This window comes from Nilaparvata lugens, chromosome 14, assembly GCF_014356525.2.
Source record: "Nilaparvata lugens isolate BPH chromosome 14, ASM1435652v1, whole genome shotgun sequence".
Lineage (NCBI taxonomy): Eukaryota > Metazoa > Arthropoda > Insecta > Hemiptera > Delphacidae > Nilaparvata > Nilaparvata lugens.
The window spans coordinates 6,047,630-6,059,949 of record NC_052517.1 but is presented as its reverse complement, the minus strand read 5'-3'; the positions used below and the strand labels follow the sequence as shown (position 1 = coordinate 6,059,949).

The following is a 12,320-nucleotide window of genomic DNA, read 5'->3' as shown; positions in this document are numbered from 1 at the left end:
ACCAAATAACACAAAATTCACTAATTTTCAACCAATACGTCTTTTTCATACCCTATAAACTGCTTCTCAAAGCCCTCATTAAACATAATAGAACTATACTTTACAATATCATTCACTTCTCAAAAACCTAACCTCAAATTAATTCTTACTCATTGAAATCTTGATTACAATGGCAAAGTTCAAAAATCTGGTGTGGTACACTCACACAACTTTGCTTGCTCATGTGCCGGGCACTCTCTTTAATTCAGGCCTTTTCCCAAGTTATAATAGTAAATTTAATACGCAATAGACTAGAGCCATTATTGTAAGTGAGTTAGCGAAATAAATTATTTTCTCTCTCTATTATGAACGGCCATGACTTCGAGTTTCCCATGATAGATATTTAAAAATTGTGGCTCCGAGTCGTCGAGGAATGTAGATTATGGAATTATCTCTAAAACTTAGCCTTCTTGTCGCGACATAAAATGCGATAAGTTGGAAAACAGCAAGCATTGAAATTATAACAAACTACCGATTTTGCAGTTACTATTTGGTCCAAAGGCTGTAGAAGCCACGCGACGATTGGTCAAATTGATTCCATTCGCCCAATAGGAGACCTGTTTCTAAATACAGTAGTGGGGATTCCCCAGTCGAGAGACCAGATTACGTTCCGGAGGACACTTTGCTAGGAGCACTACGAGAGTAAAGATGTAGTCACTATGTTTCCCCCTTTTTGGGCAGGTTTATAAGTTTATTTCAGTAGTTAATGTAGGAGCTAGTTTTATTTTTTATTAATGTTTAAATTTACTAGTAGTGCCATGTCCTGAAAGGTTTAATTGTGTTTCTTCATCATGTACGAATAATTGTTTCTTCAAATAACCGCTAAGGTACGTAAACTAAGGTTAAAATATAATTTAGGGAAATTAATTAAGTGAAACTTCAATCAAAAGATTTTATCAACAAAGCCTGTTATTTTTCAAGTTAATAATATTGATTGAGAATAATCCTTTTGATTTTATTAGTGATGGAAGATACTTATAATTTTTTTCTACAGAAGTATAGAAAGTTTTCAGTTACGTTACATTTGAGTTATTGTTCCTGGAGATATATTATCGTAGAGTATTGCTGAAAGTCAGGAAGATAGCCTTTAAATTGAAATGAAACTTTTAAGAATTGTTCATATTGAGTTTATGACATTTTTTAATTTATATTTTTCAGACTCTGTTTTCTTATGTCATTAAGGCTTTCGAATGATTTAGTAAATTTTTTATGATAGAAATCATAATAGACGAAGAAGAAAGTTTTTCTTTTCCATGAAATTAATATTAATGAATGTTCAAATTTTAATACAATTTAAATTATTTTCTACGTGTCTACTAATTTTATTTAATTAAAGGTGAATCTTATAAGGCAAACATTATCTTTCCTTAAAGTGAAATTTTCAATATTTTTTTCTTTTATTGTGTTATAAAGTGTCTTGTTTTATTAGGTGATAAATTCATAATTTCAGTTGATACTAGTTTTTGGACTTGTATTGTAGGTAAATCAAATCATAAACTCTGGAATGTTCATTTTTAATTAAGGTTCTGAGCAGTTTTGGGCGAATGCCCGTTATTTACACTTGGATTGCGTCCTATAGTTCATAAATAATAAATAAAATAAATGTTGGCTGGCGCACAAGTTTCCAACAATACTAGCCGAGCTACTATATGAAAAATTATATTTGATTTTGCAAACCAAACGAAAAATATCATAAAAGTTAACATCATAATTAATGAAGTATTCATTCAATTTTGCGAATGAAATCAGAACGTCAAGATAAAATCTAAATTAAAGGTTTATTTATTTTAGAATAATAAACATTTCAATAAAGGTTTATTTTATTCAAAAGGTTTATTCAGGACAGAATAAACTCCTGTTTTAGCTTTTGATGAATTTTAGGAAGAGTTAGAAATTAATGCTGTAATACATTTATTTACAGCGGTTCATGTGTGTCCCCAAACCAACTTCTTGTACTACCACCCCTTTGGTTCCGCAACTTTATGTAAAACCGCTTCAAGACACCCGTTCAGACGACAGGTCTAGGGACGTAAGAGGACGTCGCCGTCAAGCCAAATTCAACCGGTAAAAGCTCACCGCCAAAAACAAGGTACTGTAACCCCGACGATAAAGCGACGTACAAACCAACGAAAGTGCAGTGTAGTGAAACAAAGGTTCATTCGAGAATGTCAATAAAAAGTGGGGATTCAAAATTATTATGAAATGGGTTATATGGGTTACTATCGACGAAATTGGGTTCAACGGGTTTTTTCTTTCTTGAGTAATTTCATGTTGAAATTGATTGGTTATTTTATGACTGATCTTGTTTGGTTTTGTGACGTATTGCTATCTAAACGGGGATAGTAATGCGCCCCCGAATCAGATGAAGAATGTCAACAAAGTAACATGATATTGTTGTTTCTGTTGTTCGATTTTAGCTGCCAATGTTTATTGAAACTGTTTGTATTTTTCAATTATTTCAAATTGTAGTGATTTTCTATAGTATAAACCTATTAAATCAGGCATGGCAAGATTATTTGAAGTTTCTTGACTCTAGCCCGTTCACCTGCATGAATTAGGTATAGACTCAGGTATTTTCTAGATGTGTCGGCCTATTTCTAAATTCTAAATTTTATTCAAAATTATCTTATCTATGATCTTTTAAAAAGTGCAGGCACACAACTGCGCCGACTCTGCTGTCTAGAGATATTTAAATCTCTGGAATTCAAATTTTCTAAAAAATTAAATTTTTCATAACTTACTCTAATCATACTAGATCAATTTTTCTGAGTCTATACTTAATAATTCATTCTGTGAACGTGTTAACTGTCAATATTTTGGGTTTGGAGTTGAATGAATAATTTATAGTTGCTACTCCAATTTTTCTGATGTTTAAATAATTGTAGATGAAATAGGGAAGTTATTAAGTTCAGTAAATCCATTAAAATGAAAATCTTTTGAAGTGCTTAAAGATAAAGTTAGGTTTCATTGAGGCTTAAGTTGAAAGTATTCTGAAACTTCATATTGAAATTGATCATTGATATTGAAAGGTTTAACGGTAGAATAAAAATTAGTAGAAGAAACTAGCATAGGTGAAAAACAACTGATTCTAAGAGCTGAATAAATTTTTTGCATTCTGTAATTCCGTGAATGATGATAGAAATTATTGTGAAGTCAACGTACGTATTCTGGTCTCACGCATCGGGTACTTGAGTATCATCATAGTATAGTAGTAGTGAAAGTGAATATTGAGATTTTAAAGGTCAACCCAAGTAAATAAGGAAAATTCGGAAATTATTATGGGAGAATGTTTGAGGAAAATAGGAAATTTTTTTGATAAGTTTAGGTAGATCGAAGGTAATCAGAGAATAAATAGGAAACTGTTTTATTAGTTATTGTTGATATGTAGTTTTGAAAAGTTGATGAGTAGTTTTGGCCTTGATATGTTTAAACGAAATAATTAGATATTGTAGATTAAAGTTGAAACGATGATCAAATCCTTGGGAATTTGTATAAAAATAAGTTGATTGAGATGAGGTTGTTAAGTCCCTTTATCAGTAATGTTTATTCTCGAAAAGGTGAATCAGTTTTATTATTGGAAATATTTTTTTTAGGGTGTGATTTTTGCGGTAGGCATGCGTAGTGATAGTGTAAAGATCCGTTGTGTTGGTAACGTTTCCTGTAGACTGTGGGGAATTTTTTTGTTTGTTTAGTTGAGACTCAAGATTTAGAGGAGGACATGGGGATGTCCTGCCTATGTGTGTTGTTGTTGAATTTAGGTAATCGGCGCGAGTGTAGGTCCGTGTCAAGAGAGAACGGAGCACTGCCCGAAAGTTGTCCATGTAACAAATCAAGGAATTTAGCTGTGACTAACCTTGCAAATTTGTACGGTGGAATTGTATAATTTTAGCGAAAGGCACCGAAGATGGTGTGAGCTAAGATTTTTTTGTATCTAGTAAGCGGTCTGGTTCATTCGAGAGTTATGGGGCTCGTCAGTAGAATAACGTAAACCGAAATCTAGAATATTTAGTGAGTCTTCGTAGTGATTGTAAGGAAAGCAATCAGAATAAGGCAGTTTAGGGAAACCCAGTCAAAAGGTTCGTTAATGTTTGGTAGGAAAGTCAGCCGCAAAAACACAAGTAATAATTGGTAAAAAAAGGGATACTATTGAGTTTAAAGTTGCTTAGAAATTTGGTATATGGTAACGGAAATTGAAGGTTTTAGACAATGAATATTTAAAGTGATTAGTTAAGGTATACAAATAAAATAACAGAGAAACTTTTTCGAGTACCTAGGTAATGTTAAAATGGTTATCAGTGAAAGTAGAAATAAATATTGGAACACTAATGAACGGGTTAAATTAAAATAAAATTAACAGTGAAATTCTTCTAGTTGAATTTGAAATGAAAAGGGAAAAATCTCTTGAGTTAAGCATGAGTTTAAATTATTCTGTAGTTGAGAGTTGAAAGTTGATTAAAAATTTAATTGGGGATATGAAAGTAGAAATATGTAGGAAAATTCGTGTCAAAAAGGAAATAGAATTTTTGTTGGGAAAATTAAATTGAGGTAATTAACAGTAGTAGGACCCTTTAGAGATAAGTAGTCAAAAAGTATTAATTAATAAAAAAAATAGGAAAATCTTTAATGAAATGATCAATTTTTTAATGATGAATAGTAAAATTGCAATCAAGTTTTCCATGTGAATAAGTTGAGATATTTTGAGATCTAGTAGAGTAATTGAAACTAGTTGGATATGAAATTTATTGTTGAGAAATAATTATGTGAGGCTCCAGTAAGGTTGAAAATGTCAGTGAACTTGAGAATCAGTAATAGTGTATTAGTAGTCTATTAATGTGTTAGTGTATTGGTAAATTCAATAATGTTGAGAGAAAATGTCACGTACTTTGAGTTTGAGATAAATAATAATCATGATCTATGTCGAGTCAATTTATCCAGTTGAAGTAGTAGGCAGTGAGAAAATTACAATACTCTAGTGAGAAGCGAAATACAGAATTATTATTGTCGATTAAAGCCTGGCACTTGATCATAGTTTTGTTTTGACTAGCGTTCTGTCGTAGAGGTTTCCTACTAGAATATTATTATGAAAAGTGTTTTTCTCATGATTGTAGAATGCAAAATCACGCTTGAGTCATGTTGAAAAAAGATCCGACCAGGATACAGATCAGTCTATTGAAAGCAAGATTTTTTGTCGTGAGTTATAATTGGATAGGTTTTTGTGAGTATGGCGCCACTCTATAGCCTTGTCTCTATACACTCAACGAGATGATTCCTAATGAATGAGAAGGAGAAAGGAGAAAAAGAGTTATGATAAAGATATTTACCGTATTTGTTAGAAGGATTCATTACGGGTTCATGAAGGGTTTATTAGTCAAAGATTTTGTTACGTGACAATATAATGTATATAGAAGAAATTCCGGAATGTAAATAACTTGCGCAACTAGATTAGTCATTAAATTATGTTATTAACTTCGTAATATTAAATATATTTAGGTAGGTGAATTAGGTTTAATTTTATTTCATTGATCGGCTGCATACTCGTGGTAAATGATTGTACAGTTTTCCCACGGTAGTAGATAATTGATTGTTTGGTAAATCGGGTGATGATCAATTTTTGAAGTCATCAACAGTCATAATACTATGTATGTAAATGATGTCTCTAATAATAATAAGTTATTTAGCATAAGACGATTTATCATAATATTCTATACTATACCCATTTTCAATAGCTTAATACTCATCCATTCATAGTTAAGAATTATACATTCACATAGTTAGGAGTTAATACACATAGATAAAATATATTCTCATTCATAAAATAATAAGAATAATGTCTAAGGCTTCATATTTTATATTCTATTCGCTTTATATTTCATATTATTTTGTTGATATCCCTATTCTTTATTAGTTTACCTTCCAAGATTAATACAATTATAATCTTATCATAGGTGTATTCAGTTTAACTGCTTCCGTTTTAGTTCACTTAATACAATTCAGTGATAGAGATTTCCTGTTGGAATACAATAATGGATAGAAATTTTCATAGCTACGGAATGCACATCAAGCGTGTGTCATTGCTCTCCGATGACTCGCTAGCGTTGCAGTTTCAACCATTATTATCTTTGAATCGTAGTCTATGTAGAATAGTATTGCCTACTGAATTGCTTTATATTGTTAAAAATATATTGCACTCTCAACTCTATAGTAATGATAGTTAGATTTCAATACATTCAGCTGAGTGAAAAAGTTTCATCCTTTACTATTATGATCAAACGTACTTCATATTTTACAACAGCAGAGTAACATAGAACCAATTAAAACTATGATGTCTTTTAAACGTTTTCCCTTGTTAGAGTTTGCCAAGAAAATAACCAGGGACTCAATAAAGTGATTGAAGTATTCAAGATTATTATACTCGGTCCGTCTTTAGTGTCTACTTAAAAGGTGGACACGCCCATATTGTTTTGTCCTGACTCTTGCCACAGTTTTAAAGACTCTTGCCACAAATCTCAATTAGTTATACATTTTGCTGAATTTCGGAATGATTAAAGAGATTTCTTTTGAAGAGGGCCCGCTTCAAATTGGATCCTACTATCAATCCAGAAATTCGACTCTCCAAATCATACAGAATGCCTCTATGGTAACATATCCTGATTAGATTTCTTTTTGCGTGTTTCACACCGGAAGGAAGGGGAGTGTGCCGGGCACTCTCTTTAATTCAGGCCTTTTCCCAAGTTATAATAGTAAATTTAATACGCAATAGACTAGAGCCATTATTGTAAGTGAGTTAGCGAAATAAATTATTTTCTCTCTCTATTATGAACGGCCATGACTTCGAGTTTCCCATGATAGATATTTAAAAATTGTGGCTCCGAGTCGTCGAGGAATGTAGATTATGGAATTATCTCTAAAACTTAGCCTTCTTGTCGCGACATAAAATGCGATAAGTTGGAAAACAGCAAGCATTGAAATTATAACAAACTACCGATTTTGCAGTTACTATTTGGTCCAAAGGCTGTAGAAGCCACGCGACGATTGGTCAAATTGATTCCATTCGCCCAATAGGAGACCTGTTTCTAAATACAGTAGTGGGGATTCCCCAGTCGAGAGACCAGATTACGTTCCGGAGGACACTTTGCTAGGAGCACTACGAGAGTAAAGATGTAGTCACTATGTTTCCCCCTTTTTGGGCAGGTTTATAAGTTTATTTCAGTAGTTAATGTAGGAGCTAGTTTTATTTTTTATTAATGTTTAAATTTACTAGTAGTGCCATGTCCTGAAAGGTTTAATTGTGTTTCTTCATCATGTACGAATAATTGTTTCTTCAAATAACCGCTAAGGTACGTAAACTAAGGTTAAAATATAATTTAGGGAAATTAATTAAGTGAAACTTCAATCAAAAGATTTTATCAACAAGCCTGTTATTTTTCAAGTTAATAATATTGATTGAGAATAATCCTTTTGATTTTATTAGTGATGGAAGATACTTATAATTTTTTTCTACAGAAGTATAGAAAGTTTTCAGTTACGTTACATTTGAGTTATTGTTCCTGGAGATATATTATCGTAGAGTATTGCTGAAAGTCAGGAAGATAGCCTTTAAATTGAAATGAAACTTTTAAGAATTGTTCATATTGAGTTTATGACATTTTTTAATTTATATTTTTCAGACTCTGTTTTCTTATGTCATTAAGGCTTTCGAATGATTTAGTAAATTTTTTATGATAGAAATCTTAATAGATGAAGAAGAAAGTTTTTCTTTTCCATGAAATTAATATTAATGAATGTTCAAATTTTAATACAATTTAAATTATTTTCTACGTGTCTACTAATTTTATTTAATAAAGGTGAATCTTATAAGGCAAACATTATCTTTCCTTAAAGTGAAATTTTCAATATTTTTTTCTTTTATTGTGTTATAAAGTGTCTTGTTTTATTAGGTGATAAATTCATAATTTCAGTTGATACTAGTTTTTGGACTTGTATTTGTAGGTAAATCAAATCATAAACTCTGGAATGTTCATTTTTAATTAAGGTTCTGAGCAGTTTTGGGCGAATGCCCGTTATTTACACTTGGATTGCGTCCTATAGTTCATAAATAATAAATAAAATAAATGTTGGCTGGCGCACAAGTTTCCAACAATACTAGCCGAGCTACTATATGAAAAATTATATTGATTTTGCAAACCAAACGAAAAATATCATAAAAGTTAACATCATAATTAATGAAGTATTCATTCAATTTTGCGAATGAAATCAGAACGTCAAGATAAAATCTAAATTAAATAACAGAATAAACTCCTGTTTTAGCTTTTGATGAATTTTAGGAAGAGTTAGAAATTAATGCTGTAATACATTTATTTACAGCGGTTCATGTGTGTCCCCAAACCAACTTCTTGTACTACCACCCCTTTGGTTCCGCAACTTTATGTAAAACCGCTTCAAGACACCCGTTCAGACGACAGGTCTAGGGACGTAAGAGGACGTCGCCGTCAAGCCAAATTCAACCGGTAAAAGCTCACCGCCAAAAACAAGGTACTGTAACCCCGACGATAAAGCGACGTACAAACCAACGAAAGTGCAGTGTAGTGAAACAAAGGTTCATTCGAGAATGTCAATAAAAAGTGGGGATTCAAAATTATTATGAAATGGGTTATATGGGTTACTATCGACGAAATTTGGGTTCAACGGGTTTTTTCTTTCTTGAGTAATTTCATGTTGAAATTGATTGGTTATTTTATGACTGATCTTGTTTGGTTTTGTGACGTATTGCTATCTAAACGGGGATAGTAATGCGCCCCCGAATCAGATGAAGAATGTCAACAAAGTAACATGATATTGTTGTTTCTGTTGTTCGATTTTAGCTGCCAATGTTTATTGAAACTGTTTGTATTTTTCAATTATTTCAAATTGTAGTGATTTTCTATAGTATAAACCTATTAAATCAGGCATGGCAAGATTATTTGAAGTTTCTTGACTCTAGCCCGTTCACCTGCATGAATTAGGTATAGACTCAGGTATTTTCTAGATGTGTCGGCCTATTTCTAAATTCTAAATTTTATTCAAAATTATCTTATCTATGATCTTTTAAAAAGTGCAGGCACACTCATATTTGAAACTACGATCAGACTTCTGTATATGTGTATATATAATTGTTTTCAGAGTACTTTTTCTTTGTGTGAATTGTGAAATTCGATGATTTTCTTAGTCGTCATTTTTTTAGTCATCAAAACAGCTTTTCTACAGATGAAATATCTCGACTATGTGTTCTTTTTATGAACTGCGCTACCTACCTACCTCATGCACGAGAAGGAGGTTACTAAGTCCATTTCCCAAGGATGAGTTGGACCCCCCCATTGGTTTCCCAGGAAGAAGACTCATGCCAGTTGATAAAGCTGATAAATAACTATACAGGGTATGAATTTGAAAAAAATCGGTCAAGTTATTTTTGAGAAAATCATGAAAAACATGGTTTTTTAGTAATTATCCGCCATTTTTCTCAAGAATATTAAGGAGCTCCTGCAATTTTCCCAGAAATGAGACTCGTGTCAGTTGATAGGGCTTATTAATAGCTGTCCATGGTATAAATTTGAAGAAAATCGTTAGAGCCGTTTTCGAGAAAACCAAGAATAACATGGCTTTTTAGTCATTATCCGCCACAGACCAACACCCAAAAATCATGTTTTTGGACTATTTCATTTCATTTTTTTTCATCCCACTGACCACCTATGAAAGGGGTATAAGGATTTGTCAATTATAATCTAAGTCGTCAATCTTTGCATTCTATAATGCAAAAAGAATTCCTCACTGGAATAAGGACAAACCTGCAACAACTCCTCCCTCACCTTAATTCTGAACTTTTCACCTGTAAGAGCTTTTATGCATCTAGGCAATGAATTATAAAGCCGAATTCCTGCACTCTTTACCCCCCTCTCATACATACCAGTTCGATGAATGTCGTCTCTGAGGTTTTGTCTATATCTGGTATTGTATGAGTGGAACAACTCTCCTGTATTGAACCTATCTTTATTCCTATCAATAAAACAAAGAGCCTCTAAAACATACACACCTGGTAGTGGGAGAATCTTTAACTCTTTGAAATAATCTCTACAACTTGCTCTAATAGATTCACCCACCATCACTCTAACTGCCCACTTTTGAATCCTAAATATATGTATTGCATGAGTTGAATTGCCCCAAAATATAACACCGTATGAAAGAAGAGAATGGAACACAGCAAAATAAACACTTCTTAGCGTTCCTGCATCCAGCAATTTCTTCACGGTTCTAAGAACAAATACTGCTGAGTTTAGTTTGCATTTTAGCTGGTCTAAATGAGGTCGTCAGGAGAGTTCAGAGTCCAGCACTACTCCAAGTACCTTTGCCTCGTTTGCTGAACCTATGTTTCCATCTCTCGTATCCAATACTGCTTCCCGAGCCGTCCTGAATGGAATCTGCATAGTCTTATTGTAATTTAGTACCAACATATTTGAGGCCAGCCATTCTTCTAGTTTCTGAAGAGCTCTTCTACTTTCAGATTCCATATCATGCTGACTGTTACTTTTCAATAAAATACTTACATCATCAGCGTATAAAACACAGTGTGCTGGCTCAAGGTGTAGTGGCAAGTCGTTAATATATAGAAGGAAAAGCAAAGGACCAAGGACTGATCCCTGAGGGACCCCACTCCTCGCCTGTGACCATTTCGACTGATACACAAAAGAGTGAGACTGTATTTCCACCCGCTGATGTCTCTCATCAAAGTATGATACGAGCCACTTGAGAACCTTGCCTTCAAAACCATATAATTTTATCTTTTTCAATAAAATTTCAATGTTTACAAGATCGAAAGCTTTGGAAACGTATAGAAAACATGAAATTAGGGTACCTTAAATTTTTTGGAAAGCAATACTTTCCTTTCCTATGGTAATAGGGCAAGGAAAGTAAAAAAGGTTTCACGAAATAATTTCAGAAATCTATATAGCACAGGCTTTGAGTAATTTGAAAAAACAAAACATTGATGAAGCGAGATTTTGGACCGATGTGTACTGTAACATCATAGCTAGCAATTGCTTTCGCGGCAAATACTCAAAATTCCTGGTGGATCTTTGGAATGAATATGACGAGAAAAAAGAATCTGAGAACGATTCACCAAAAATGTTCCCTGAAGATCAGCTGTATATATCGTTGAAAATGAGCCACGGAGGTGAAGATATTCAAAATCATGTATTCACCTCTGCAAGACAGTCTTACCACATTATACTGCAGGTGATTTGTGCTCTGGCGGTCGCCGAACGTTCTCTAGAGTTCGAGCATCGAGACTTGCACATCGGAAACATACTAGTATCGAAAACTAATGAAAAATCGATATTTTTTAAGATCGATGGTATGGAATTCAAACTGCCAACGTTTAACAAAAAGGCAACGATTATAGACTATACTTTGTCAAGGATAAACGCTGATAATCAACTCATATATAACGATTTAGGAAAGGATGAAGAGCTATTTCAAGGCCAAGGAGATTTGCAGTTCCAAATCTACAGGGACATGCGAGAAGATACAAGAAATGAATGGAATAAATTTGTGCCAAAAACAAATTTGAGATGGATTCATTACCTTGCCACCAAATGCTTGAAGGATGTTAGCTACAAGAGTGGTTCTAATACTTAAGTACATAAATCATTCCTTAAAAAACTATCGGCATTGGCAGATGAAGTCCTTAACTTTAGCAGTTGTCATGATTTCATGATGAACTCAGAAAAAAACGATGAATCATCATGTAGATTGATTTATCTATAAAAAATGTTGTGTTTGTTACCAGTACTTAATTAAACATTTTACGAATTGTTGACTTCAAAAACTTCTAAATTCAATGCAAAACCAAACTGGAAAAACTACAATTTCTAACCATTTTCAACCAATACCTCTTTTTCATACCCTATTGCCTATAAACTGCTTCTCAAAGCCCTCATTAAACATAATAGAACTCTACACTTTACAATATCATTCACTTCTCAAAAACCTAACCTCAAATTACTTCAAAAACTTCTTAATTCAATGCAAAACCAAACTAGAAAAACTACAATTTCTAACCATTTTCAACCAATATCTCTTTTTCATACTCCTTCAACTGCTTCACAAATCCGTCATTAGGCTTAATACAGTTTCTCTGTGCCTTAACCATATCATATGCTTCCTGAAAACCTAACCTCAAACTTTTCATCAGATAACCTATAACAACAGAGGCACTCCTGGATACCCCTGCATTACAATGCACAAAGACA

At 32.9% G+C, this 12,320-nt stretch overlaps 1 protein-coding gene across 1 annotated transcript; it reads left to right on the top strand.

Annotated features, from left to right (window-relative positions):
• The first annotated feature begins 11,023 nt into the window (after window positions 1-11,023).
• On the top strand, window positions 11,024-12,156 carry LOC111053836 (serine/threonine-protein kinase haspin homolog). The gene has a single exon (XM_022340766.2). It carries the CDS (start codon window positions 11,194-11,196, stop codon window positions 11,704-11,706), a length of 513 nt encoding a protein of 170 aa, XP_022196458.2. The 5' UTR covers window positions 11,024-11,193; the 3' UTR covers window positions 11,707-12,156.
• Window positions 12,157-12,320: the final 164 nt, after the last annotated feature.